Source organism: Astyanax mexicanus, chromosome 12 (genome assembly GCF_023375975.1).
Source record: "Astyanax mexicanus isolate ESR-SI-001 chromosome 12, AstMex3_surface, whole genome shotgun sequence".
Classification (NCBI taxonomy): domain Eukaryota; kingdom Metazoa; phylum Chordata; class Actinopteri; order Characiformes; family Acestrorhamphidae; genus Astyanax; species Astyanax mexicanus.
The window spans coordinates 18639511-18663350 of record NC_064419.1 but is presented as its reverse complement, the minus strand read 5'-3'; the positions used below and the strand labels follow the sequence as shown (position 1 = coordinate 18663350).

General features: G+C 37.3%; 1 protein-coding gene across 3 annotated transcripts; it reads left to right on the top strand.

The window, feature by feature from the left end:
- The first annotated feature begins 2612 nt into the window (after positions 1-2612).
- Positions 2613-23080, top strand: si:ch211-251b21.1 (PBP2_iGluR_non_NMDA_like domain-containing protein). Of its 3 annotated transcripts, none has more exons than XM_007247929.3 (10): positions 2613-2654; positions 2817-2910; positions 9453-9484; positions 12316-12495; positions 13430-13656; positions 13813-13910; positions 16093-16310; positions 17521-17740; positions 19497-19741; positions 21844-23080. In XM_007247929.3, exons 2-10 carry the CDS (start codon positions 2826-2828, stop codon positions 21940-21942), a joined length of 1404 nt encoding a protein of 467 aa, XP_007247991.3. In that variant the 5' UTR covers positions 2613-2654; positions 2817-2825; the 3' UTR covers positions 21943-23080. The 3 variants fall into 3 exon arrangements, with proteins under 3 accessions (XP_007247991.3, XP_049341511.1, XP_007247993.3); XM_049485554.1 differs by having other exon boundaries at positions 2637-2655; positions 2768-2910; XM_007247931.4 differs by lacking the exon at positions 2613-2654 and having other exon boundaries at positions 2751-2910.
- The last annotated feature ends 760 nt before the right edge of the window (positions 23081-23840 follow it).

Sequence of the window (23840 nt, the reverse complement as noted above, 5' to 3'; positions counted from 1 at the left end):
ACACCCAAATATTTAGAACTAAAATGATTAAGATTAATAGGGGTGCCCAAACTTTTTCACATGACTGTAAGTAAAATGGTAATAAAGTAAACATTTTGATTTATGGAATTAGTAACTTTGTACAGCAGACACTATCTATTTTATTGGAGGTGTATATTTAAAAAATATATAGTTTCAACATAATGTTAAGGTTAAATCAATGTTAAACTGCTTTGATTTTAAAGGGGGCATATTGTACCTCTTTTTAAACAAGTTTGAATAGGTCTATGTGCCATACAAAACATGTTCATTAAGTTTTTTGCAAAAAATCACTCATGACAAAACATGAACAAGCTAGTCCATGCTTAACTACTTAAATACTTACATCTCCCTCATTTGCCAACTTGCCACAGACAGTAGGTACAGATCCCTCCCTCAGACAAAGTCTGCTGGCTTATACTGCTTAGTACGGTCTGAGATCCTTAACCAAAATGAGGGAAATTGTGTTTCTTCAACTGATCTAATGGATGGAGCTCTGGTTGGGCTTGACGGGTGAGTGTTTGTAAAGTACGTTTTGCATAATATGTCTTCTTTAAAAGACGAATCAATGTTAACACATTTAATACAACCTTCAAAATTATGATTCCTTGAAAGTTTAGTAAAGACAGTGATTCTACTGTATATGAGCCATCAACACTCAAAAATACAGATCTTTTTGCTGAGAACCTTCTACAGATTAAAGTCTGGAACCTGTAACCTGGAATTGCTTTCAGTTAACAGCCGTGCTGAACTGGTCGAGAGTTAATTACTTGACTTTCCTGCCCTCTTTCTTGTGTTTGAAAGCATCAGTTGTGTTGTCAAGAGGTAGAATTGGAATACAATAAATGTAATGCCCTGTTTGAGCTGTTGATTCTAATATTATGGCAATAACTACTCAACTGAAGTACTCAAGGAAAGAAAAAAATAAAATACTAAAAGACATGAAAGTTGGTAAATCCAAAAGATTTCTTGAGTTTTCATCAAGTGCAGTGAAAAAAACATGAAAAACGTTATGATGAAACCGGCTCTCATTAGGACAGCTTCAGGAAATGAAGACTGGGAGTTATCTCTGTTGCACAAGACAAGTTCACTAGAGTTCAACAGCCTTAGAAACCGCAAGTTAACAGCACCTTAGATAAAAAGCACCTAAAAGCTTCAGATTTTAAAGTATTTTGGTTTGTTTAACACTTTTAGTTTAGTACATGATTCCTAATGTGTTCGTTCATATTCTGAATGATTTTAGTATGAATTTACAATGCCTCACTAATGCATACAGTTGCAAGTTGTTCTTAAGCTTTCCTGCTACATTTTTTTGGTAAACTTGGGAATTCATTTTTCTGTTGATGACGGCAATCTGTTCAGGCCCTGAAGCAGCAAAGAAGCCCCAAACCATGATTCCCCCTCAACCATATTTCACAGTGCCTTTTTCCTCCACACATAGTGTTGTGTGTTCCTTTCAAACAGCTCTATTTTGTTTTTTTTCTTTCCACAGTACATTTTGCCAGTAGTGCTGTGGAACATCCAGGAGCTCATTTACAAACTTCAAATGTGCAGCAATGTTTTTTTTTACTGCAGTGGCTTCCTTCGTATTGTCCTCCTGTTAACTCCACTCTTGTTTAATAATTTCCTTTTTGTAGATTTGTCAACAAAAATGTTAGCATGTGGCAGAGATTTCTGTAAGTCTTCTGCTAACACTCTAGGATTCTTCCTCACCTCATTGACCTTGTTGTGCTGTGCTCTTGCAGTCATCTTTACAGGACGACCACGCCTAGGGAGAATAGCAACAGTGCAAAACTGTCTTACCGTGGACACATAAACATCAAGGCTATGGATAATTTTATAACCCTTTCCAGCATCATGCAAGTCAACAGTTCTTGAACGTAGGTCTTCTGAGAGCTCTTTTGTGTGAGGCATGATTCACATTAAGCAATGCCTTCGAAGAATAGCAAACTCAAAACTAGTGTGTGTTTTTATAGGGCAGGGCAGCTTTAACCAAAACATCCAATCTTACCACATCCTGGCTCCAATTAGCTCTTAGAAAAGTCATTAGTCTAGGGGTTCACATACTTTTTCCACCCTCACTGTGAATGTTAACATGTTGTGTTTAAGAAAAAACATGCAAACAACTCAATTTGTGTGGTATTAGTTTAAGCAGACTGTGCTGGTCTATTGTTGTGACTTAGATGAAGATCAGAACACATTTAATGACTGATGATTTCAAAATGATTTTATGCAGAAATCCAAATAATCACAAAGGGTTCACATACTTTTTCTTGCAACTGTATTTGCATATTCTGCATTAAAGTGTACAGGGTTTAGGCTTTCTTGTTGTTATTTTGGCTTCTGCATTGCCTCTTAAACTGCAGGCTTTGCTAATCCATTGGCTTGAAAATCACATGTTGTTTTTCTCCGTGTCCAGTTTCTCACTACTCCACATCCACTTTCCCGTCCCATAAATTCTTGAGGATTTGCCACGGTCACACACCCTCGCCCCCTTTTCCCTCCACTTTCTAGAACTTCCCACTCTTTCTGATTGGCTACTTTCTGACACTGGGGAATTTACATGCTTTATATGTAGGGGGTGCCCCTGTAGGGGTCTGCATAGTGGAAAGAAAGAAAATTGATCACAGACCAGGGTGAGTTGTGTGCATGTGTTGTACTTTCATATGCCTATCTTAACTTTTAAAAATATAAAATATATATTTTTTATTTTTTTATTAGTTTTTTTGTGTGTGTGTCATATTTCATGCTTGCTTATTCCTGATTTGTTCCAAACCTCTTTCTCACTGGTTTCGAAGCACGCTCCCATGCAGTTGGTAGAATACAGCAGGATGGCATCACTGGGGCTCCTCGCGCTCACTGCGGCACTGTTGGCTGGGGTCTGCACTGCAGGTAACTTCAAGCAGGCTTGCACATTCTGTACCATAGAGATCTGATGATAAAAAAACAATATATATATATATATATATATATATATATATATATATATATATATATATATATATATATATAATGATAATAGTGGCCCAAAGTATTAAGTAAAAATAAAATACTGAAACATAAAGTAAAATAAATTATATTTTATTTGGCTGAATGCCAATGCGCATTTCCTGTCAGCAGTGTGAACAGGGCTTGATGGCAACTTTTTGACTTTTTTGTACATTAACATTATATAATGCAAGTTTTTTTAAGCACAGTAATCCAAGCAAAGTTTTAATGATAATTCAAATCTAAAAAACCTGTTGGGAAAAACATCTTTTCTATTGTATACACTAAAATATATATAGAGATGTGTTTAAATCCTAACCCTTTTGGAGGTGTAAAGAACCTTCATGTCATGTAAAATGGTTCTAAACAAATGTAATGTGCTTTTTAATCCCTACATTATAGAGAGGTTCTTTACACATTGAAAAATGTAATTATATTGAACATTTACTTAAACACTCTTATTATTTGTACAGTTAACATTTATTCTATCTCTATATTTACTAATCGTTTAATATGTGAATGATGTGAAAGCTTAAATAAAATAATAAGCATGTCTGCTTTGTTTAGTTTTTGAAGTGACTTGATATTAACAACATAGATATCACATAGATATAGCATTGATTATATTTTTGTTGAACTGAATCATTTGCATATATTGCATAATTTGTATAACTTTACTATAAAGGTACATCAATTAACAGTACATATGACAGTAATAAACATTTTTAATTGGTTAAAGAAGAAATTTGGTGTGACATAAACATGGGGTGTAGTGGAACATAATAATGCATATGATTTTCTGTCAAACAGCTCATCTTCATTCGCCCCCAGTGTTCCAAAATACAGTGCTTTTAGTTGATGCTCCCAACAGACTTACGATGCTAGTAATAGGGGCATAGTGTAGCCCATTTAAAGAAATGGCTATTCGTGCACCATTAACAAGCTCAAAGAAGCTCCACACTTCATTGGTAGAATTTTGAGGGTCCTGACATTTAAAATGAGATGTTGAGAAATTGGTATTATTATTGCATGGGTAACGCTATGCCCCTTTCGCTAGCACTGTAAGCACGTTGGGAACATATGCTAAAAGGGCTGTATTTCAGGATTTCTGGGGGTAAATGTAAGTGGGCTATTGACAAAAGTTCAATTACACACCAAGTCCATGTTACACCAGATTTCAATGTGTCAACTAATGAATGAATCGACACTAGTTGAGACATTATTAAACATTACTCAATTTTAATGCTTATGGTGATTATTGTAAATAATATTGAATTGAGACATTAGTTAAATATATTGTACTGATTAATAGATATTTCTTATCTAGTGTCAATTGCATCCAGAATGCAATTGAAAAAACAGAAGGACCAGTGAGACCATAATATTCGTGGAAAACGCGCCTAAAATGTAATTACGGTGCGTGGCAGTGGACAAATCACTATTTTATTAAACGTAAGGTGATAAAACTCAGAGATGTGCGTCTGGGCGGGACTAAAATTACCTGAGGACCTCGGAGTTCAGTAAAAAACTGTAATTCTGCCTGTAATTTTCTCTGAGGACGTCTGAGAAAGACACATACGTGGTTGTTCTGGACGAGAATAAATTCACAGAAGACCCCCCCTTAAAATTAGAAAATTACCCCCGGACCCACTGAAAAGCTAATCATGTCCATATAGGGCTTAACTTTCAAAGATTTCACATCATTTGCATCTATAATTTAAAAAATATCAGATAAATCATTACTTTGTCAACTTCTTCGAAAAGTTCCCACACTTTTGATGGGCTGGGTTAAGACTGCCCCACTGGCCGCCGCCTTGGGCTTTCCTCTAGCAAGTCAATTTAATCTTTCAGCAGGGCGTAGGAAGGGGCAGTGCCAGCCTGGCTGCCTCAGTCACTGACCACAGCATCTTTCTGGCGCTCCATCTGAGCGCTCGGCTTGGATCGGAGCAGTCTGTTTATAAAGCACAGAAAGACACTGACATCCCCAACAATGACTGTGAGTAATCAATTAGCGACCGCTGAGCAAGCGGTCCGAAATGCAGGACAGGCCCTGACATGCTGCTGCTTCAGATGGCATGTAAGATTTTCAGATTTTTCAAAAAAAGGATAATGGGTGTCAGTGCCACTGTCTGACTTCTGACGGACTCCTGCGGGGCAGCAGCCACGTTTAGGAAGAACTCGCTGGAAGAACGACTTTTCTCACACTTAATCTGCTTCAAGACCTTTGACCCTCGAAGCAAACTCTCACGCCAGAGCTCCCCTACAGGCCAGAAGTCTGGAAACAGCGGTTTTATGCCAATAATGAAGAACAGTGCCCAACTGACCGACTCATTCTGACTCACGTCTCAATCGCGCTGTGTTTCTAATAAAACAGCCACATGTGGCGAAGGGCGTGGCCGCAGCGTCGAAGAAAAAAAAGAGCTTTCAATATTTTTTTTCCGTTTTATGAAACCAAAACTAAGCAGTGTCTGTCGCTGAATAACACACCAGTTGTAAGAATATTTGCCAACATTTTGAAATGGTAGGAAGATGAGACTGTTATAGAAATAATATTCCAGGAATATTCTGAAAATGTGTGACATAATAATGGTTTGCATCACAACGTTATTAGAATATTTCAACTCGTCAACTTATCAACGTTCCCAGCTAGACAAATTTTCTCAGAGTGCGCTGTGATGCTACTCGGCAATACTTTTCAGTTCGAAAAGAAGTGGTGGCTGACTTCACATGTATCGGAGGAGGCATGTGCTAGTCTTCACCCTTCTGGTGTGTTGGGACATTACTAGTGATAGGGGGTCCTAATAAGTGGGTTGGGTAATTGGCTGTGTAAACTGAGGGGACTTCTCCATCAAACCTAGTCCGTAGCCTATGCATTGTCGCATACCCTACAACGCAGCTCGATGCACACCTTTCTGGAAATGAAACTACTTGTCATGCAACACAGATAGCCACAACTGTGATTGGTCCGCTGGGCCTCGGGTCCCCTTCCACACATTCCACTTCGTTTTTTAAAATGTAGAGCGATGCAGACCTACTGATGTGCACACACAGAAGTATAAACGTGCTCTGCTGCGTAGCGCACTCTGCGTAGGATACGGCGTAGATTTAACGAAGAAGTATAAAATGGGCTTAAGACTCGTAGTTGCTTGCCAGTGTGTGTCAATCTGGCAACCCGTGTGAGCTTCGCATCTGGACACATGATACATACCCAAATTGTAGCAATGTGAATCAGTCTAAGCAGCCAGATTGGAATTCATGCACTGGCTCATTAGTAACTGTAGGGCTATTTATGGTGATTCTCCAGCTTATCGTCTTTGTCCGCAACAATTTTTTTATTACCAGGGACATCAGATTAATTTAGTGTGCTTAGCAAAAAGCAATAAAAATATATAATTTAGCATGATATGGACCCTTTAAAGCAACATAGACTCCATTTCATTAATTTATATAGAAGTATTAAATAACATCAATGAAAAAATACTGATTAAATGCAACAACAGAATCATTATTTGTCTTAATAAAGTGTATATATTCATGTAGTGTACATTTAAATCTTATTTGTCACCTACTTTCTAACTACAAAATTACCATGACAGCAATATGTCTGTTCAGTACATAAAAGAGTGGACCTTTGCAGTTTAAGGAGGCAAGACCCTTTCTTTCAAAGCTCTTAAAAATAAGCGTAAAAAACAACCACTTCAAGGAGAGCTTCGGGACACTTTCCCAGCATTTTCACTGGGACTCGGCAGACATCACAACCTCCACAACAACCCCACTGTTTGGCTCCCTTCAAGTCTTTTTAAGCAACTTTTTTTTCTTTTAAAGGACGATTAGTGGCCATGAAGCTTGGGCCCTGGCTACAGAGAGCAGCAGCACAACCAAGATATTGTCTCTGCCTGGTAAACATAGGGATATTCTCTTCAGTGTGAAGAGCAGTACAAAGATCTGCACAGCGGGATGAAACGCTTCATTAACTGCCAAGAATGTCTTGCAAGAGTTGTGCTTTTTGTCTGATTGAGACAGACTGTGTTTTTCTCTCGCTCTATCTGGCCCTTTCTCGTCTTGCCCGTCATGCCCTGTAGAGGTATTGTTCCGTTTGCTTCTAATTAAGGATTTGGTAATTGGTTTATCCCTCGAGGGGGTCCTCAAACTGAATTAATCCATGTTGAGTTAAGTAAAGATTAAGCTTAATTATTTAGCATTTAGCTTAACGCATACCAATGATGTAACCACAGTCAGTATGCAGGAAAATCCACAGTTGTTGACCTGTGATACGATCGGGACAGAACTGGTTAATGTTTGGCCAGGCAAGGTACAGTATTGTAGTCCATTGTCACAGATAACAGTGTATCATCAGACATCCTACCTTTCCCAGGACTCGGAGGATTCTCACATATATTGATATCAGCTCCTTAATGCCTACAAACCATTTACAGTGGTAAATGGGCACTTCTGATAATGTTCATGATTTTCCTTTATAAATCATTGGTTGTTCAGATCCAAAATTTAAGTTAAATCTGCTAAATATCATATAGCAGACAAACATAGTAATATTTGGGAAGTGACATGACGTTTATAAGATTTATGCAGAAATAACAGCTTCTAAATCCTTCCTATATCTCTTCCAATGTGATTCTGGCTTCTGGTTGAAGGTATTTTGGACCATTCTTCTTTATAAAACATCTCCAGTTCAGTCAGGTTTGATGGTTTCCAAGCATGAACAGCCCGCTTTAAATCACACCACAGATCACATTCAAAAATATTCGTCTCTGGAGACTGAGATGATCATTTCAGAACGTACTTGTTCCTCTGCATGAATGCTTTAGTAGATTTTGAGCAGTGTAGGGCCGTTGTCTTGTTGAAGTGACTTCCACTTTCTCACTGATTCATGAACATTGTTCTAAAGAATCTGCTGATATTGACTGAAAAATCCTTGCAACCCTCAACTTTAACAAGATTCTCATTACCTGCACTGAACACAGCACCACAGCATGATGGAACTACCACCACTATGCATACCTCCCTCCAAATAACTCTATTTTCCTTTAATTTATTTCAAAATGAAGCTGGCTTGTCTAAATGTACTTTAGCATACATCAAGAAAAGGCTTCTTTTGCATTACTCTCCCATACAGCCTCTCCTTGTGTAAAGTGCGCTGAATAGTTGAAAGATGCACAGTGACTCCATTTGCAGCATAATGATGATGTAGATCTTTGGAGCGCTGGAGGTCTGTGGATTGACTATAAATGTTTTGACCATCCTTCTCCTCTACTTATCTGAGATTTTTCTTCTCCTGCCACTTCTGGTCTTAACTAGAACTGTGCCTATGGTTTTTCATTTCCTCACTATGTTCCTCACAGTGGAAACTGACAGCTGAAATCTCTGAGATAGCTTCTTGTATCCCTCCTTTAAACCATGATGTCGAGCAATCTTTGTTTTCGGGTCATTTGAGAGTTGTGTTTTGAGGCTCCGATGTTGCCACTCTTCAGAGAAGATGCAAAGAGGAGAAAAACCTGCAATTGGCCACTTTAACCCTTTCTCATAATTAGATTAAACTTGTTTAGTAAAATTATTAGTGGTCAAGTTATTCAAATCAATAAAACAACAGGGGTGCCCAAATATATGCATCTGCCTAATTTAGTTAAAAATTATTGCATACTTTTTTGTAAATCCTATAAACTTCATTTAACTTTTTAAATATCACTGTGTTTATCTGCTATATTACATATTTAACTGAAATTGCTGATCCCAACAACTAATGATTTATAAAGTAAAAAATCGTGAACATTATGAGGGGTGCCCAAACTTTTTCATACCACTGTAAAATATCCCAGAAATCAGGATGTTGTACACTTTTTGCGAACACCCTAAATGGTTTCTCCTTGTTTTTAGTAAACCTACTGTATCAGTGTTCTCTGTAGGTGGGATTGAAAACTTATTGTGCTGTCTTTGTACTCAGGAGACCTTTCATTGTGCTCTGTGGGTGGGATTTACACTAAAACTCTGCCTTTCACAATGCATCACTTCAATTTAGTTCTGCATCAGGGAATATAAAAACACTCTTAGCCCAGCCCATATTGCCCATGATGGGCAAATGACAAAGACACGTAAGGTCCCGTTCTTTCACTGGTAAAGCTAATGTTTACATATGTCCAATTATACATCCCTGTGACAAACAAAAATAAAATAATAAATAAAAAGAAAATTGCACTGGAATTACTGGTCCATAGCTCCAACACAAAACTAAAGAAACTTCATAGACCAACCAGGTCATGACAGAGAGACTACATTTATGTAAACAGAAAAAAAGAATTGCCAATTTCCTTCTTTAAATGAACAATGCAGGTGTTTATTCACCGCTGAGGATGTTCTCATGCTCTGTTATAACAAATGCTGCTGATCTTATAATAATGTAATTGGGTTTTGTGTTTGTTTTTGTCATTTAGAACCACAGCCATTAAAGGTGACCACCATTAAGGTACGTGATAAAGTTGTGAATTGGGTGTGAATGTGACTTTATAGTTGTTGAAAGAATGGTTTAGCAAAAAAAACAAATATACACAGTTTTCCAAGCAGTTCAGATATACTATAATTGATCAGCCAAGCCAATTTTGGTGTCCCAGTATTTTCTACTTTAGTGTAGCAGTGGGTATGCACAGCTAATGTTGCTAACAAACACTGGAAGTTAATAGCAACACAAGTTTTTTTTGTTATTATACGCTCAGAAGGCTCTCTAAACTTGCTCAAATTGCATTCAAGTCTTCATTACGGTTGCACAGACTAGTAAATGTGTACACCAGGCTCAATTTATAATATAATATTTATTATTTAATATTTCTAAAGTTTTCATGCATACTTTTTGGTAAAATCCAGTCTAAAACGACATGGTAATCAGATAACACATTATATTTGCCTATGTTCAGATGCCAAAACAGACATTCCAGCTAACAGAGAACGATATAAGAATGTTTAGCAACATTTTGAAAAGGTTTCAGAAAGATTAACCAGTGGTGTTTCAGGAACATTCTGAAAATGTGTGACATAATGACGGTTTTGCATCACAACATTATCAGAAAGTTTCTTACTTAACATTCTCAGCTAGATGAATATAAACATTAGGGAAACGTTAAGGGTAACAGTCCCAATAATAAAAAATAGGAAAAAAATAAAAAACATTGACACAATTCACAAAGGAGCAATGTTACCAGAACATTTAAAAGCGTTTACTAAAAAAGTTTTGAGACTTGAAAAATTAAATGTCGTAAGAATGCTAATAGTAATGTTTAGAAAATGTTTTACGCAACCATGTTTAAAACTTACATTTTTTTTATTGTCAAAATTTTAGGCTGCTTTATTAAATAACAAAATCGCAATGTACTGTATGTAATGTAATTCCCAACCACTTTTATGCAACATCAAAGTCAGAAAATACCTTAAAAAAGGTTGTAACTGCCATCACATTTAAAGTGGAATAGAAATCTCACTAAATGCAAGTGAGATATACATTTCCTAAAAATGAGACATATCTTGTTTAACTACTCTATCAGGCCCTAGTAAGACTGAATAAGATGAATATGAATATGAATAAGAGAAAAAATAGAACTTGTTGGTCGAGCTGCCACATTTAAGGTGGAAGTAAAAACACTGAAGAAAATGCTAATGCTAACTTGTTCGCTAAATGTGAGTGAGATATAAATTTAATAAAAATGATACACATCTTGTTTAACTACTCTATCAGGCCCTAGTATCATTCAGTGAAAGGAAATACAACTTGTGGCTAGTTTTAACTTGACTAAAACTATGGCTTGTTGTTTTGAAACTGCTGGTTGAGCTGCCACATTTAAGGTGGACGAGAAAACTCTGGGGGAAAATACTAATGCTAAATATGAGTAATATATAAATTTATTAAAAATGAGACATCTCGCCTAACTACTACAGGAGCTCTAGAAACAATCAGTGAGGGAAAAATATAATTAACTTACTACAAACTAACCATGAATCGCCTTCATCCAACAGCAACTGTACTTATGTGTTTAATAATAGAACCAACTTAGCGACTATTAAATTAGTTGCCAGCTAAACCTATAGTTACCTATAGGGCACCACACCACATTTATTCCACTGGGGGAACCCTATACAGCACTGCATTCCATTCCATCCTCTTTTTTATACTATGTATTAGGGTGGCATAGAAGACACTTTGTAACCGTACCCTTTTGTAGTAAAAGGGCAGAAGGGCACCAACAGATCACTCTCATCATTGAGACTCATTAATAAAACTCTTTGATCTAGAGGCACCTCATCATAATTTATTGCAAGAAGGGGCACCCTAGCAGCCACTCCATCACTTTTACCCAATGTAAAGGAAAGGCAGCTGGGTGCATTGTTTCTTTTTTCCTCTCCTGAAGGCATTTTCACAACACTTGGGGCCATGGGGCCACCCCATAACCCCCCCATACACCCCACCCCCTTTAGCCAAGAGCCAAGACCACTTCTGAATGTAGAAGTAAAATGCGAATTCACGTCAGTTAAAGCAGCAGTTTTCACCGAATTATAAGGCGCACTATTAATAAACGTCTATTTTCTGTTTTATTTTCATTCATAAGGCCCAACTCTGGATTATAAGGTGTATTAAGCGACACTGGTAAAAATGCCTTCTTGATGTGAACCAGGGTGTCGCCATGTTTAGCTTCTAATTCAGCAGGTCTCTCTGTATCTTAGTAGATTTTACTTAATAATAATGTATTACAATTTTAACCCATGCGTCTTCCCTATTGGTTTCTGGCATTATTTTTCCCTTACACCATGTCAAAAAGTCTTGGTGAATGGAAAAAATGAAAAAATCTCCATGGAGAATTTAATAAAAGTACCTGAATTAAACTTTTTATTTTACTTCCGTTGAAAGAAGTTAAAAGAAGATTATATAAATTTTCTATAAAGTAGTTGTTTCAGAGATTGTTTTTCATTGGATAACAATGAAATATACTGGTAATTGCCTTTTTCTGTATTAACCCAAGTACCCAAAGGGAAAGTAGATTTTGTTGACAAACCTACACACTGATGGTGAGTTAGTGGTGGGGGACAAACCATTATGCAAATAAATTATGCCAGGAACCAATAGGGAAGATGCATGGATTAATAGCTAAAAGTTATAAAGTAATTTTTACTCAAGAAATTCTAAATAAATCCAAGAATTGCAATAAAAATTTACTTGAAAGATCTATTAAATTTACTAAATTTTTTTCTAATTTTGCCAAAACATTTTTTCAAACCGTGACAATAAATACTGAACACTGACTTTCTCTACAGCAAGAACCGTACGCAATGTCCAAAGGCACAGAACTGGAAGGCTTCTGCATTGATCTGTTGTCTGCGCTTGCCAGTAAATTGGGTTTCAAGTACGAGCTTCACGTGGTGAAGGACGGGAGATATGGGGCCAAGAACGAACAGGGCACCTGGAACGGCATGATCGGAGAGGTTTTCAGACGGGTGAGTTTCTACAGCTTAATGTAATACAACCTTTGCTTTGTTATATGGTGCTTTATTGTGTTATTGGAAACTGCTGCCATAAAGGAATACACATGGACAGCAACAGTAATCAAACGCTATAGAATTCAATAACGATTGATGGACAGTAACAAGCCCAAACTGTGAATATTATAAATATTCAACACCCAATTATAAGGCATCCAAACAGATGTCAATGACATATTGCATTTTAATGGCATTATAACATAAACAGTCTGTTTAATTATAAGAGACAGAGAATTGGAAAATGTTCCTGGTGGACAAAACCACAGAAATTTCATAAGCTGACCTCATTATATGGACCCTTGAAATAACCAGTATAAAAAGTATAAAACCCTAATCCTAAACCCTAAAAAGGTCTGGGAAGGAGATTCACCTTCCAGCAAGACAATGACCCTAAACATACAGCCAGAGCTACAGTGGAATGGTTAGAATGGCCCAGTCAAAATCCTGACCTTAATCTCATTGAGCTTCTGTGGCAAGACATTAAAATTGCTGTTCACAGACGCTCTCAATCCAACCTGGCTGAGCTTGAGCTATTTTGCCAAGAAAAATGGGCAAAAATCCCAGTCTCTAGATGTGCAAAGCTGGTAGAGACAAACCCTAAAAGGTCGCTCTACTAGGTATTGATATAGGGGGGCTGGATTCTTTTGCATGTTACCCTTTTCAGATTTTGATTTGATTAAAATGTTTAAAAACCTTGTATCATTTACATTCCACTTCAGAATTATGTGTTACTTTGTGTTGGTCTATTACCTAAAATCTCAATAAAATACTTTTAAGTTAGTGGTTGTAAGGTGACAGAATGTAAGCCACTGTAACTGCACTTTTTTGTGTGTATATATACAGCATTTCTAATCTGTAAGTGATTTGTGTACGTGTTTGTTCCTATTAGGAAGCTGACCTTGCTGTTGCCCCGCTAACCCTCACGGCCTCACGGGAGGCAGCTGTGGACATGACCAAACCTTTCATGCAGACAGGCCTGAGTTTCATCATGAGAAAAGACATCGCCTCCGACGACTCTCAGTATCTCAGCTTTTTGAATCTCTTCTCCACTGAAATGTGGCTGGGTATCCTGGTGGCTTATCTGCTAACCTCCTTTTGTATCTATCTGGCAGCACGGTAAGAAACACTCGCTCTTTTGTCCTCTTATCTATTGCCTGGATACTGAATGGAGGTTATTATCAGAAACAGAGATGCTGCTTTAGATATGGGGGATATTAGGCTGACTCAAACAAGGCCTGAAATTGATTAAGTGTGTGTGTGTGTTTTATACAGGATTAGCCCATCTGAATGGGAGAAACCCCAAGCTGACGAAAATCAATTCACACTCTCACACAGCTTCTGGTACACTGTCGGGGCCATAACTCTGCAAGGTATAACACCCAATTAACAACTGCATGCACACATTTATATTTAGGCTAAAAACATAACTAATGCACTAATGTTTAAAAGTTTTGAATCACAATCATAATTTTAAAATCTGTGTTTTTGAAGTAAAATCATGGGATATATCAGTGTGTAAATTTATCACGAAGTCTTACCTCAAGGTTCAGCTTGAAATATCCATACCTTTAAAAGTTGTGAGGTGATATCTTGTAATCGAGATTAAACACTGAGCTTAAGCAACAAATGATGAAAAGTGGGTGCCAGAATGGGGTATTCCATTTATGTAGTCGTGCAGTCATTTGCCATTCCTGGATCCTGTTGTATGTGTACTGGAAAAACATAACAGAAGGCATTACTAACCACAGTGGACAGCACAGTGGCTAGTACACTGTAAACTGGGATATGCTGATTGAACTTAAAGAGTTTGAGGCAAGTTATTGCCCTAATTTGTTTAAGTAATGCATACTACAGTTCAACTTAATTGCCTAATTACCTAAAAATAACCTTTTGAGTTAAATAAACTAAAATCTAAATTAGTAATATTTAAAATATGTTGTAGTGTAAGTTTTCTGTACTCAAATTTGCTGTGAATGTTTAAAACATTTCAGGATCAAGAAGGAAAACTTATATGTATTTTTCCTTGTTAGAATTAAACACAAATTGCACAAAATCTTGTTATTTTATTTAAAATATTTAAAATTAGAAACAACAGAGAACTTTCAAGGAACCTATAACCTTAAATCTGGCCAATTAAAAAAACATCAGTAGGAACTGTTGTTCACAAAATGGACATATGACCAAAATTAGTTTTTCAACTTAATACATTCTTAACATATTCTGTGTTAACAATTATTAAATTAAACCAAAAAATATTTAACATGAATCAAGGTGTTTTGCTGAATACAAGCCTAAATTCAGCTGCAATATACAATAAGTGTCATTTTTGGTAAAAAAAAAAAACACACATTTAAAAATACAGAACTAGCTAGTTAGTATAAGTCTGAATCCTGTCATGCTCAGAGTTATTCCCAAAAACTGTTTACACTATGATATGACACAGAAATCCACACAAAATACATTGCATTTTCTAACTTAAGATAAGCCTTAACTGCAGAAAAACACCTCTTGAACATGGAAAACAACTAAAAAATTTCTGAATGTGAAAAGAGCTTAAGGCAGAACATGGTGCATTGGTTAATGGAGTCAACTGAACAGAAAACATTTTCACAGTGGACTTAAAATATAAAAAAAAATTCGCACTATAAGGTGCACTTAAAATCCTTTAATTTTCCCAAAAATCTTTAGTGTGCTTTTTAAACCAGTGCCCCTTATGTACGAAGGTCATAAGGAGCAGTAAAGCCACTCTGCTGAAATACAGCATTATACAGGAGTTTCAGCTTAAGTCTCCAGTATCAGGGCTGGAGTAACATTAGCATTAGCTCTATTTACCTCTATTTCCCTGTTCAAAGGTAAGTATTATCAGACTGTAGCTTGCTACTAACCCTGGCTAGCACTGCTGGAGCAGTATTAGCATTACCTACTCTTTTATCATTCAGAGGGGAGTATATTAGACTGTAGTCTGTGCTTTCACTGTGTTAAAATAAGCTACGTCGGATGAACCACTAGCTAATATTGCCCTGCCTTACCGAAACACTCAGGGTTCCTCAGTTTACTACTGTTAGCTGCGGTTAGCCGCTAATACTAATTCTCCAGTCGTAGATTAGCATACAGCATTCATTTGACTTTAAAAGAAAGTCTTTTTTTATTACAGTTTTCTTTGCTAAGCTCAGCTTTACTTAACTTAGTTAGCTACCCCCACCACCACACAGCGGTGAGACCTGCTGCATTAGAAGTTCCTTAGAGTGTCTCTTAAAATGTGCCTTATAATCCAGTGCACCTTATGTATGAAAATAGACCAGAAAATAGACTTTTATTGATAGTGCACCTTTCAATACGGCGCTCCTTATAGTGCGAAAAATAAGGTAAATCATATAAAATATGTTATGGCGTATGTCTAATAAGTTTGTTTTACATGACTATAAAAATTACCTAACAAAAATGATGAATGTGATTGCAAGCTTTTAAACAGTAGTATGTAGCAGTTAAACTAAAATGAAAGACTATAAGAAGTTCTGATGTTATTTATATCAACTCTTCCACCTCACGTAGGAGCGGGCCCTCACCCCAAGGCCTTGTCAGGACGGCTGATTACTGCCATCTGGTGGTTGTTTTCACTGATGGTCCTGGCCTGTTACTTCGCCAACCTCAGTGCCTGGCTTCATTCAGACAGTAACCAGCTGTCAATCAAGAGCTTTGAAGACCTAGCCAACCAAAACATTATTCAGTATGGCACAATCAAGGGCTCTTCTTCTCTTAACTTCTTCAAGGTAAGACTGGACCTGAGTGAGACACGATGTTATTGCAATATTTAACTGTCTGAAGCCAGCATATTTTAGTGTTTTTTTTTTTGTTTTTAGTTTTTGCCAGCTCCCCTTTTACTTGTTTTAATACAGTTATGTTAGGAGACAGCCACATGCTAATAACTTTCTTTATACCAGAAGACATTGAGCTGCTCAAAAATGTCATCATTTGAAATGTAAATGCTTCCAACCAATTTCATCTAAACCCATATGAAACCCACTAACACCAAAAGCTGGTCTTAGCTAGATTTTTCACCAAAGTGATATATGCAAATGAGCTTTGTTCTGATTGGCTGCTTTAAATTCTCTACTGAAAAATGCAGACTAAGACCAGAATTTGCCTCTCTGCATAAATAAAACTTTGTCTTGCTCATTTAAAGAAAAACAGTCATTTACATATATTTAATGAACATTTAATGTTTAACATATTTCACGTTTTTTGGTATAATTTTTTTATTTTAAACTTTTTACTTATTTGGGTAAATGCTGAAAGTGTTTTTTTTTTGGGGGGGGATTTCTGGATTTCAAATAAATTTAGTCTGTTTAATGTACAATTTCATATTTCCAAACATTACTTAACTATTTTAAGTTAGGTAACGATTTGTGGCCACATATCGATACAATCTGAGATCTTTGGGTTGAATTAACTTTTAATAGTTTAGTCTGTTGCCATTGAGTGCTTCTTTTTGATTGATTTTGGCACACTGGAAACATTCAGACTACTTGTGAGAGAAACTTGTAGATTATATATTATGATTAACTGACTGGTCTCTATATTGTGGGCTGTAAGAGCAAGCATCATTTTCTGAGCTGTAGGCTGTTGGCGATACAGCTCAGAAAATGTATGTCTTGGCTGTAGGCTATACAGTTCATGCAATAGCATTTTCTCGCTCTGTTTAATTTTCCTGGAGTATTTCAAATCTACTTTAAAAGAAGGCTAAATACACATCTTTTTTTTTTCGCCTGACCATAAAATTCAAAGCAGTATTCTTGTGCAAAGCAATTGAGGCATAATAACTGAACGTTTTAAGTTTAAATAACTAAGGTTTTCAGTACACGTTACTTAAAAAGTTTAATTTTTTTAATAAATTCTACGTATCCAGGCTTACAGGGCTATAAACATCATTTAAATGTATTGCTTGTGATATATGACAGTCCTTGTCTGTTGTCTTTGAAGAATTCCAACAATCCCATCTATCGCCGGGTCTATGAGAACATGGAGAGGCAGCAGAGCTATGCGCAGTCGATGGATGAGGGCGTTCGTAGGGCTCAGGAAGGGAATTACGCCTTCATCGGGGAGTCTGTGTCTCTGGATCTGGTTGTTGCACGTTACTGTAATCTGATTCGCTCTCCTGATGTCGTCGGCATGAGAGGCTACAGCATTGCTGCTCCTTTAGGTACGTAGTTGCTTGCCAAGCTGAGATGGCGACAGTAGGTACTACAAATTTGGGCAGTCTTCTATAGCTTCCATGGGACATTGGCTTTAATCTATATTATTTGTCCAAATGTTTGTGGAGAACCTTGCTAATGCATGCATTTAGCAACTTTAAATCACACCCATTGCTGACACAGATGTGCAATTGCACACACACGCACAGCTTATCTAGATCCTGGAGAGAAGACTTTCCAACAGAATAGGACTCTCTGGAGCAAATGAACATGGCAATTTATGACACAATGTTAAAAAAAAAGGCATGGGCAAAAGGAGTGAGTTGGGGAGATAAGGATGAGGTTGGTGGTGATCATCCAACCTCCTGACTTCACTCACACTCTTTTTGCTAAGTGCAAATAAATTCTTGCAGCAATGCACCAAAATGTAGCAGAATCCTTCAAGAAAAAGCAGGAAAATCTGGGTTAATACCCTACATTTGGAGCACCCTTAAAGTGATCCCTCTACAGTTGTAGAGTATAATGATTTTTGTAGACATGCATTTGTTGAAAAAGCTGTGAAATGCAGAACCAGCATCTAAAGTGCAAGAACCATGTTGACAGACAAGAGTAATATTACAGGGTTTTTCCATGTTGCAGTTTTGGTGGGTGGTCTTCTAAAGCGTTACCAAAGACACATAATTTCCTGGCAGAGTTTCAGTAAATATGAAAAAAATAAAAACATCACTGTTCTTATTCCAGTGAGTGAAGCATTGAATAATTTAAAAGTAAATAAAATTGCTGCGTACAGTTATGTTGCTTTGAAGCATGGTTAAAGGTGAGAGGCAGTGTTGTGCCAGTTCACAGCTTTTCTGAACTAGTTCAAGTTCAGTTCATACATGCTCAAAGTGAACAGTTCACGTTCAAAGTTCACAATTTTAATTCTGAACTAGTTCAAAGTTCAGTTCATGTTACTTTTTTTGTGAGATATTCAAATAAATACTTTTTTTCACACTACAAGCTAGAAATCACTATGCGTTCTTTGAAACTGCTCATTGTATACATTTGCTCATGACACTGCAGTTGTGTGTTTCTTACCAGGTGATGAAAATGTTCATAAGGAGAATTGGTGTCTGTCTCCATGCCATCACTTCCACTAGCCATTTTTTTTATTGCAGTGCTTTCTCTCACTCCTGTCATTGGTCTCTCTCTCTCCCTCGCGCTCCGCGCTCTCGTCGTCGGTCTCTCTCTCTCTCTCTCGCCCTCGCGCTCTGTGCTCTCGTCGTCGGTCTCTCTCTCTCTCTCTCTCCCTCTCTCTCTCGCCCTCACGCTAGGCACTCTCTAGCCAACGTTCATTTACAGGGATGTCTGCCGTTCATGACACATAATGTGAACTAATTCACGTTTAAACTCTTTATTAAAAAATGTGTTGCGTTCAGTTCAACGTTCACCAAAAATTCTTTCTTTTGAACTCGTTCACGCACAACACTGGTTAGAGGTTAGACAACAGCTTAGAATAATGGGTATTGAAGTCCATCAAAAGCTGGTGCGAATATGAATGCTGCAGATGTAATGAAAGCAACATGTTTTAACAAGTAAAACTATTTTCATTATAATCAGTCAGACTGTATAGTTAGAATGAATATTATAAGCATTCTATGCATTGATGGGAATTACATTTCAGTGCCAAGGGCCTGGGAAAACTGGGTCTGAGAAACTGACCCTTAAAGTGCAAAACAAGGGCCTCCAGTTGTCTTCTCTTAACTGTTCACCATGTTCCCTCAGGCTCTCCTTTGATGAAAAACTTGAGCGTGGCCATCCTCCAGCTGAGCGAGTCCGGAGAGCTGGATTACCTCCGCAGCAAGTGGTGGGCCAGCAGCTGCGTAGCGGAAAACGCCCAGGCCTCGCCTCTCAAGGCCAGCAGCCTGAAGGGAGTCTTCCTGCTGCTGGCGCTCGGCCTGGGCCTGGGAGTCGCTATGGCCCTCATGGAGCTGGCGGCCAAATCACGAAGCATCGCTAACACACAGCAGGTGGGTACATGGCTGGGGTACAGGACTGCAAAACTGAGATGAATTGGTTGGCAAGCTAATTTTAATTCACATTTGAGCTGCCAGCAAATGCGTCATTACTGCCATAACAAGTAAATGTAGGCAAAACTCTTATTCAACCGAATAGAAAATTATGCTTTGATCAAATTATCTACAATTTAAGTGTATAATTCATTTCAAATGAACTAGTAAATACAACCAAAGAACTGCCCAATAAGAACTCATTTAATAGTTAGTGTGGCACAGTGGATAACACCACTATTGGCCAGTAAGCTACCACATCATATGGGAAACTGGGGTTCAATTCCCGTTTTGGGTAAATATGTTGTGCAACAACAATAAGAGTCCTTGGGCATGACTCCTAACACTACATTGGCCCTTCCATAAATGTAATGTAAAGCACTCTGGAAAACAGCAAGTTAAAATTAAGAGCAAGTTAAAATATTTTTACAATCAGATCAAATAAGAACTTGTATAATAGACAAATGCAACTTAATTTACATTAATATGTCCTTTTTGTGATTTCATAATTTACAAAATTATTTAACCCCTTAAATATTACCACTCTCAAGAACAGAAGTTTCAATCAGGTGTTTTCAGCCCAGACAATAAGGCTCACACTGGGAGATGAAGGCCTTCATGCCAGAACTCTCAGACGGACCAACCCCCCCTACTGACGCCGAAGTATAGAATAAGTTGACTCCAGTGTGCGAAAAAACATGCGGACAAATCACAAAGCTTTTTGGAATACTGTTCCATGAGACAAGACAAGACAAAATTGGAACTCTTTAGGGCTTTGGCTCAGCGATATGTCTGGAGGAGGAAGAACGAGGCTTATACAGAAAAGAACACCTTACCAACTGTGAAGCATGGTGGCGGGTCAGTCATGCTCTGGGGCTGTTTTGCTTCTTCAGGTACAAGGAATTTACACCGTATGGAAGATACCAGGAGATCTTGGGGGGAAATATCATGCAGTCAGTGACAAAGCTGACGCTTGGGAGACATTGGACCTTCCAACAGAAAATTCCAAATTCTACCATGGTTTGGTGGCAAAAGACGGGCTGGAATATTCTGAAGTGGTCATCGCAATTGCCTATAGAAAATCTTTGGTGGGACATAAAGAAGGCAGCAACACACAATCCCAAGAATGTCAAAGTACTGGAGGCTTTTGCCCATGAGGAATGGGCTACGATACCTGTTGATTACTCCCAAAGGGAGTTGTACTAAGTACTAATATTGTATGTGACTAAGGGGTTGAATAATTTTGCCAATAAAGTAATCACAAAAAGGATATTTGTTGGTATATTTGAAAAAAAAAAAATTGTTCTAATTTAAGATGCATTTTCTAATATACAAGTCTGATTGTTTGATCTGATTGTGAACAAGATAAAACAATAAATGGTAAACTTGCTAAAACACATTACTGCAGTGGGGGTTGAATAATTTTGAACACAACTGTAAAATATTTTGTAAAAACTGAGTTTAAAAATGAAGGTAAAAGGTAATTGTCATGATATAGTGCTGCATTTAAGTGGGAGTGATCAAAGTCAGAGACACGTAGAATCTGCCTCACCAGGAAGCACCATGAACTTAACACCCTCTGAAGTTGGAAACTAAAGTCAGGCACGTAGAACATTTCAGTGCAGCCTGAACTGCTTGAGTTGTGAAATGTAAACGCTTTCTTAAATCACTGAGCATGTCTACAAACATCAAATGTGAAATAATATTGTATTAAACATGAAAGAAAAAACACACAAACCACACAAATGTGGCCCAACAAGTTTCACCTCCTGACATGCACTTGAAACCACAATCTTATCTTATAAACCCATTTATCATCTATAATCATGGGTTTGCTACTTCACTGGGTCTTGGAATGCAGTTTACAATTGGTTTAAACAGTATCTTCAATTTTGACACCACCTGAATACAGGATTGGTGCTGGAGTAACAGTAAAAATGCCTGCTTGTGGGCTTCATTTTCTCTTCAGGTTTAAGAGGACTTCAAGTCAAGTTGGTTTTGTCAAGTCAATCAAAGTGCACAATACTTTAAAAATACATATTTTTTTATCTTCCTTTTCTTAGAAATCATGTTGCTCTATCTGGTTGACTGAACTCAGTCAGCGATTTGGAAGAAAGGAGGAGAAGACGTCGTCAGAAACAGAAGAAAAATGCAAAGCTTGAACCTGCGCAGGACTAACATAGAACATCCTTGGGTTTCTGTTCACATATTCAGCTGTTTTTCATCTCTGTTTAAAAAAAAAGCTGTTACTAATGACTTTAGAGACTGTGCTAATGTAAGAAACAGATTTCATTTCCGCATGTATGTAACTCATGTATTCATGTATGGTAACTAGAGATGCACCGAAATGAAAAAAAAAAGGCCAATACTTAACAAAATTAAGGTTTTTGGAGGTTTTCATTAATTTTCGTTCATTTATTTGTTGAATAAATGAAACAGCTAAAAAAATTGTAAACGTTTTTTATGTCCCTGCAGACAAACTAAACAAAGCACAATATATTTAAGTGCTGTTTTAATCATGAAATCATTTTAGCAGTGCTATTCTAGTCATACAGTAAATGTACCTCAGCAGTGCTACTGAGGACACATTTGAGTGAAATTTACACAAACATAGCCAGTCAGTCTTTCGCTAAACAAACAGATGCTAAGGCTAAGTTATTTAAGCTAATGTTACTTTCTTAGCCCTCTACAGCCTGTTATGTTTCAGCTAAAAAATAGGCAGTTTGTGGAAGGTTTGTTAACTCAACCCTAGCATAAACGAGTTATCGTATGTCAAGTTATGCTACCTATCGATATATGCTACTGGCACTGCGTATGCCTCCGTTCCTCCATTATAGGAAAAAATAAACTTGATATACCTAAAACAAACTTTTTTCACTAATTTGGCCCCACATCTCACAATACTTTTTCCCTTTTTATTTGTGGTTGCCAAATATTCGGTGCATCACTAATAATAACAACAACACAACATACAGAATTAGGTCTTATTTGGATGCTGCAGGATACTGTTCATTATACTGTTCAACCATAGACATGAGTGCTCTTGAAAAGTTACATATGATTTATTGCATTTAACTGTGCTTATGATATAGAGGAAATAGTAACATAGAGAAGAGTGAATAGTAAATCATTTCTACCTATCAGTTACTTATAAGTGAGTTTTATTCCCATGTAGCTTTTAGTGAGTAAACTTTGGTGCTAGTGTGGCTTGAAATAAGACTTGTGAATGAGAAGTTTTATTGCTTTTGTACTGTGATATAACAGGCAAAATAAAAGTTACACGCTACCTTTTTATGCTTACATTTAAACAAGTCTGTTTTATTTTGTCATCTTTAATTGTACACATTTTTCTTGATTTAAACTATACTTACTATACGTTAATGTTAATGGACACCCCTTTTAATGAATGCATTTACCCATGTTAAGTTGCAATCATTGCTGACACACATGTGCAAAAGCAGATAAACATGAATCCTGAGTTTATTCCAGTAATTTCAGATTTAACCTGTTTGTAATTTTTTGTTACATATAGTGCACAGAAAATCCACAAACTGAAACCACAGGATAGAAGTATGTATCTGATTTAATTTTATTATATGCGCAATTGCTAATGACTTGTTTATTATTCCACAGTTAATTCCGATCCTGCAATGTGATTGGCTGAGAGGCGTTTTATGAGTGCCGTTATCAGCCGATAATGCACTGTAACCGAAGCTCTCTATGTATTACTCCGACACATAATAGCAATGATGCAGCACTTACAAACCAAATGCAATGTCATAACACACCACTGGGGGGCGCTGGATCCCATAGCCGCACTGCAGAAAGCCATGTCTCCAATAGGCAGCGCAGACAAAGATGCGGTCCACACAAATACATAAGCCCAATGACTCAAATAAACTCATTATTACACACATTATCAGCCACCAATATCAGGTTAAGAGTTGTTATTAACACGTGAGGCTGGCCGACCCGCAGACCCTGGAGTCCGCGGTGGAGGTGGTGGAGTGGTCCGAACTCATCCTCTCAAGCCATCCTGGACCGTGGGGGGCGTCGCCGG

What these genes read in the sequence shown, in the direction of transcription:
- si:ch211-251b21.1 (XM_007247929.3), top strand. Translation starts at nt 2,826, where the DNA reads ATGCAGTTGGTAGAATACAGCAGGATGGCATCACTGGGGCTCCTCGCG. An exon ending in TGTATCTATCTGGCAGCACG is followed by an intron (nt 13,657 to 13,812) that starts GTAAGAAACACT and finishes TGTTTTATACAG; the next exon opens with GATTAGCCCATCTGAATGGG. An exon ending in CAGCATTGCTGCTCCTTTAG is followed by an intron (nt 17,741 to 19,496) that starts GTACGTAGTTGC and finishes ATGTTCCCTCAG; the next exon opens with GCTCTCCTTTGATGAAAAAC.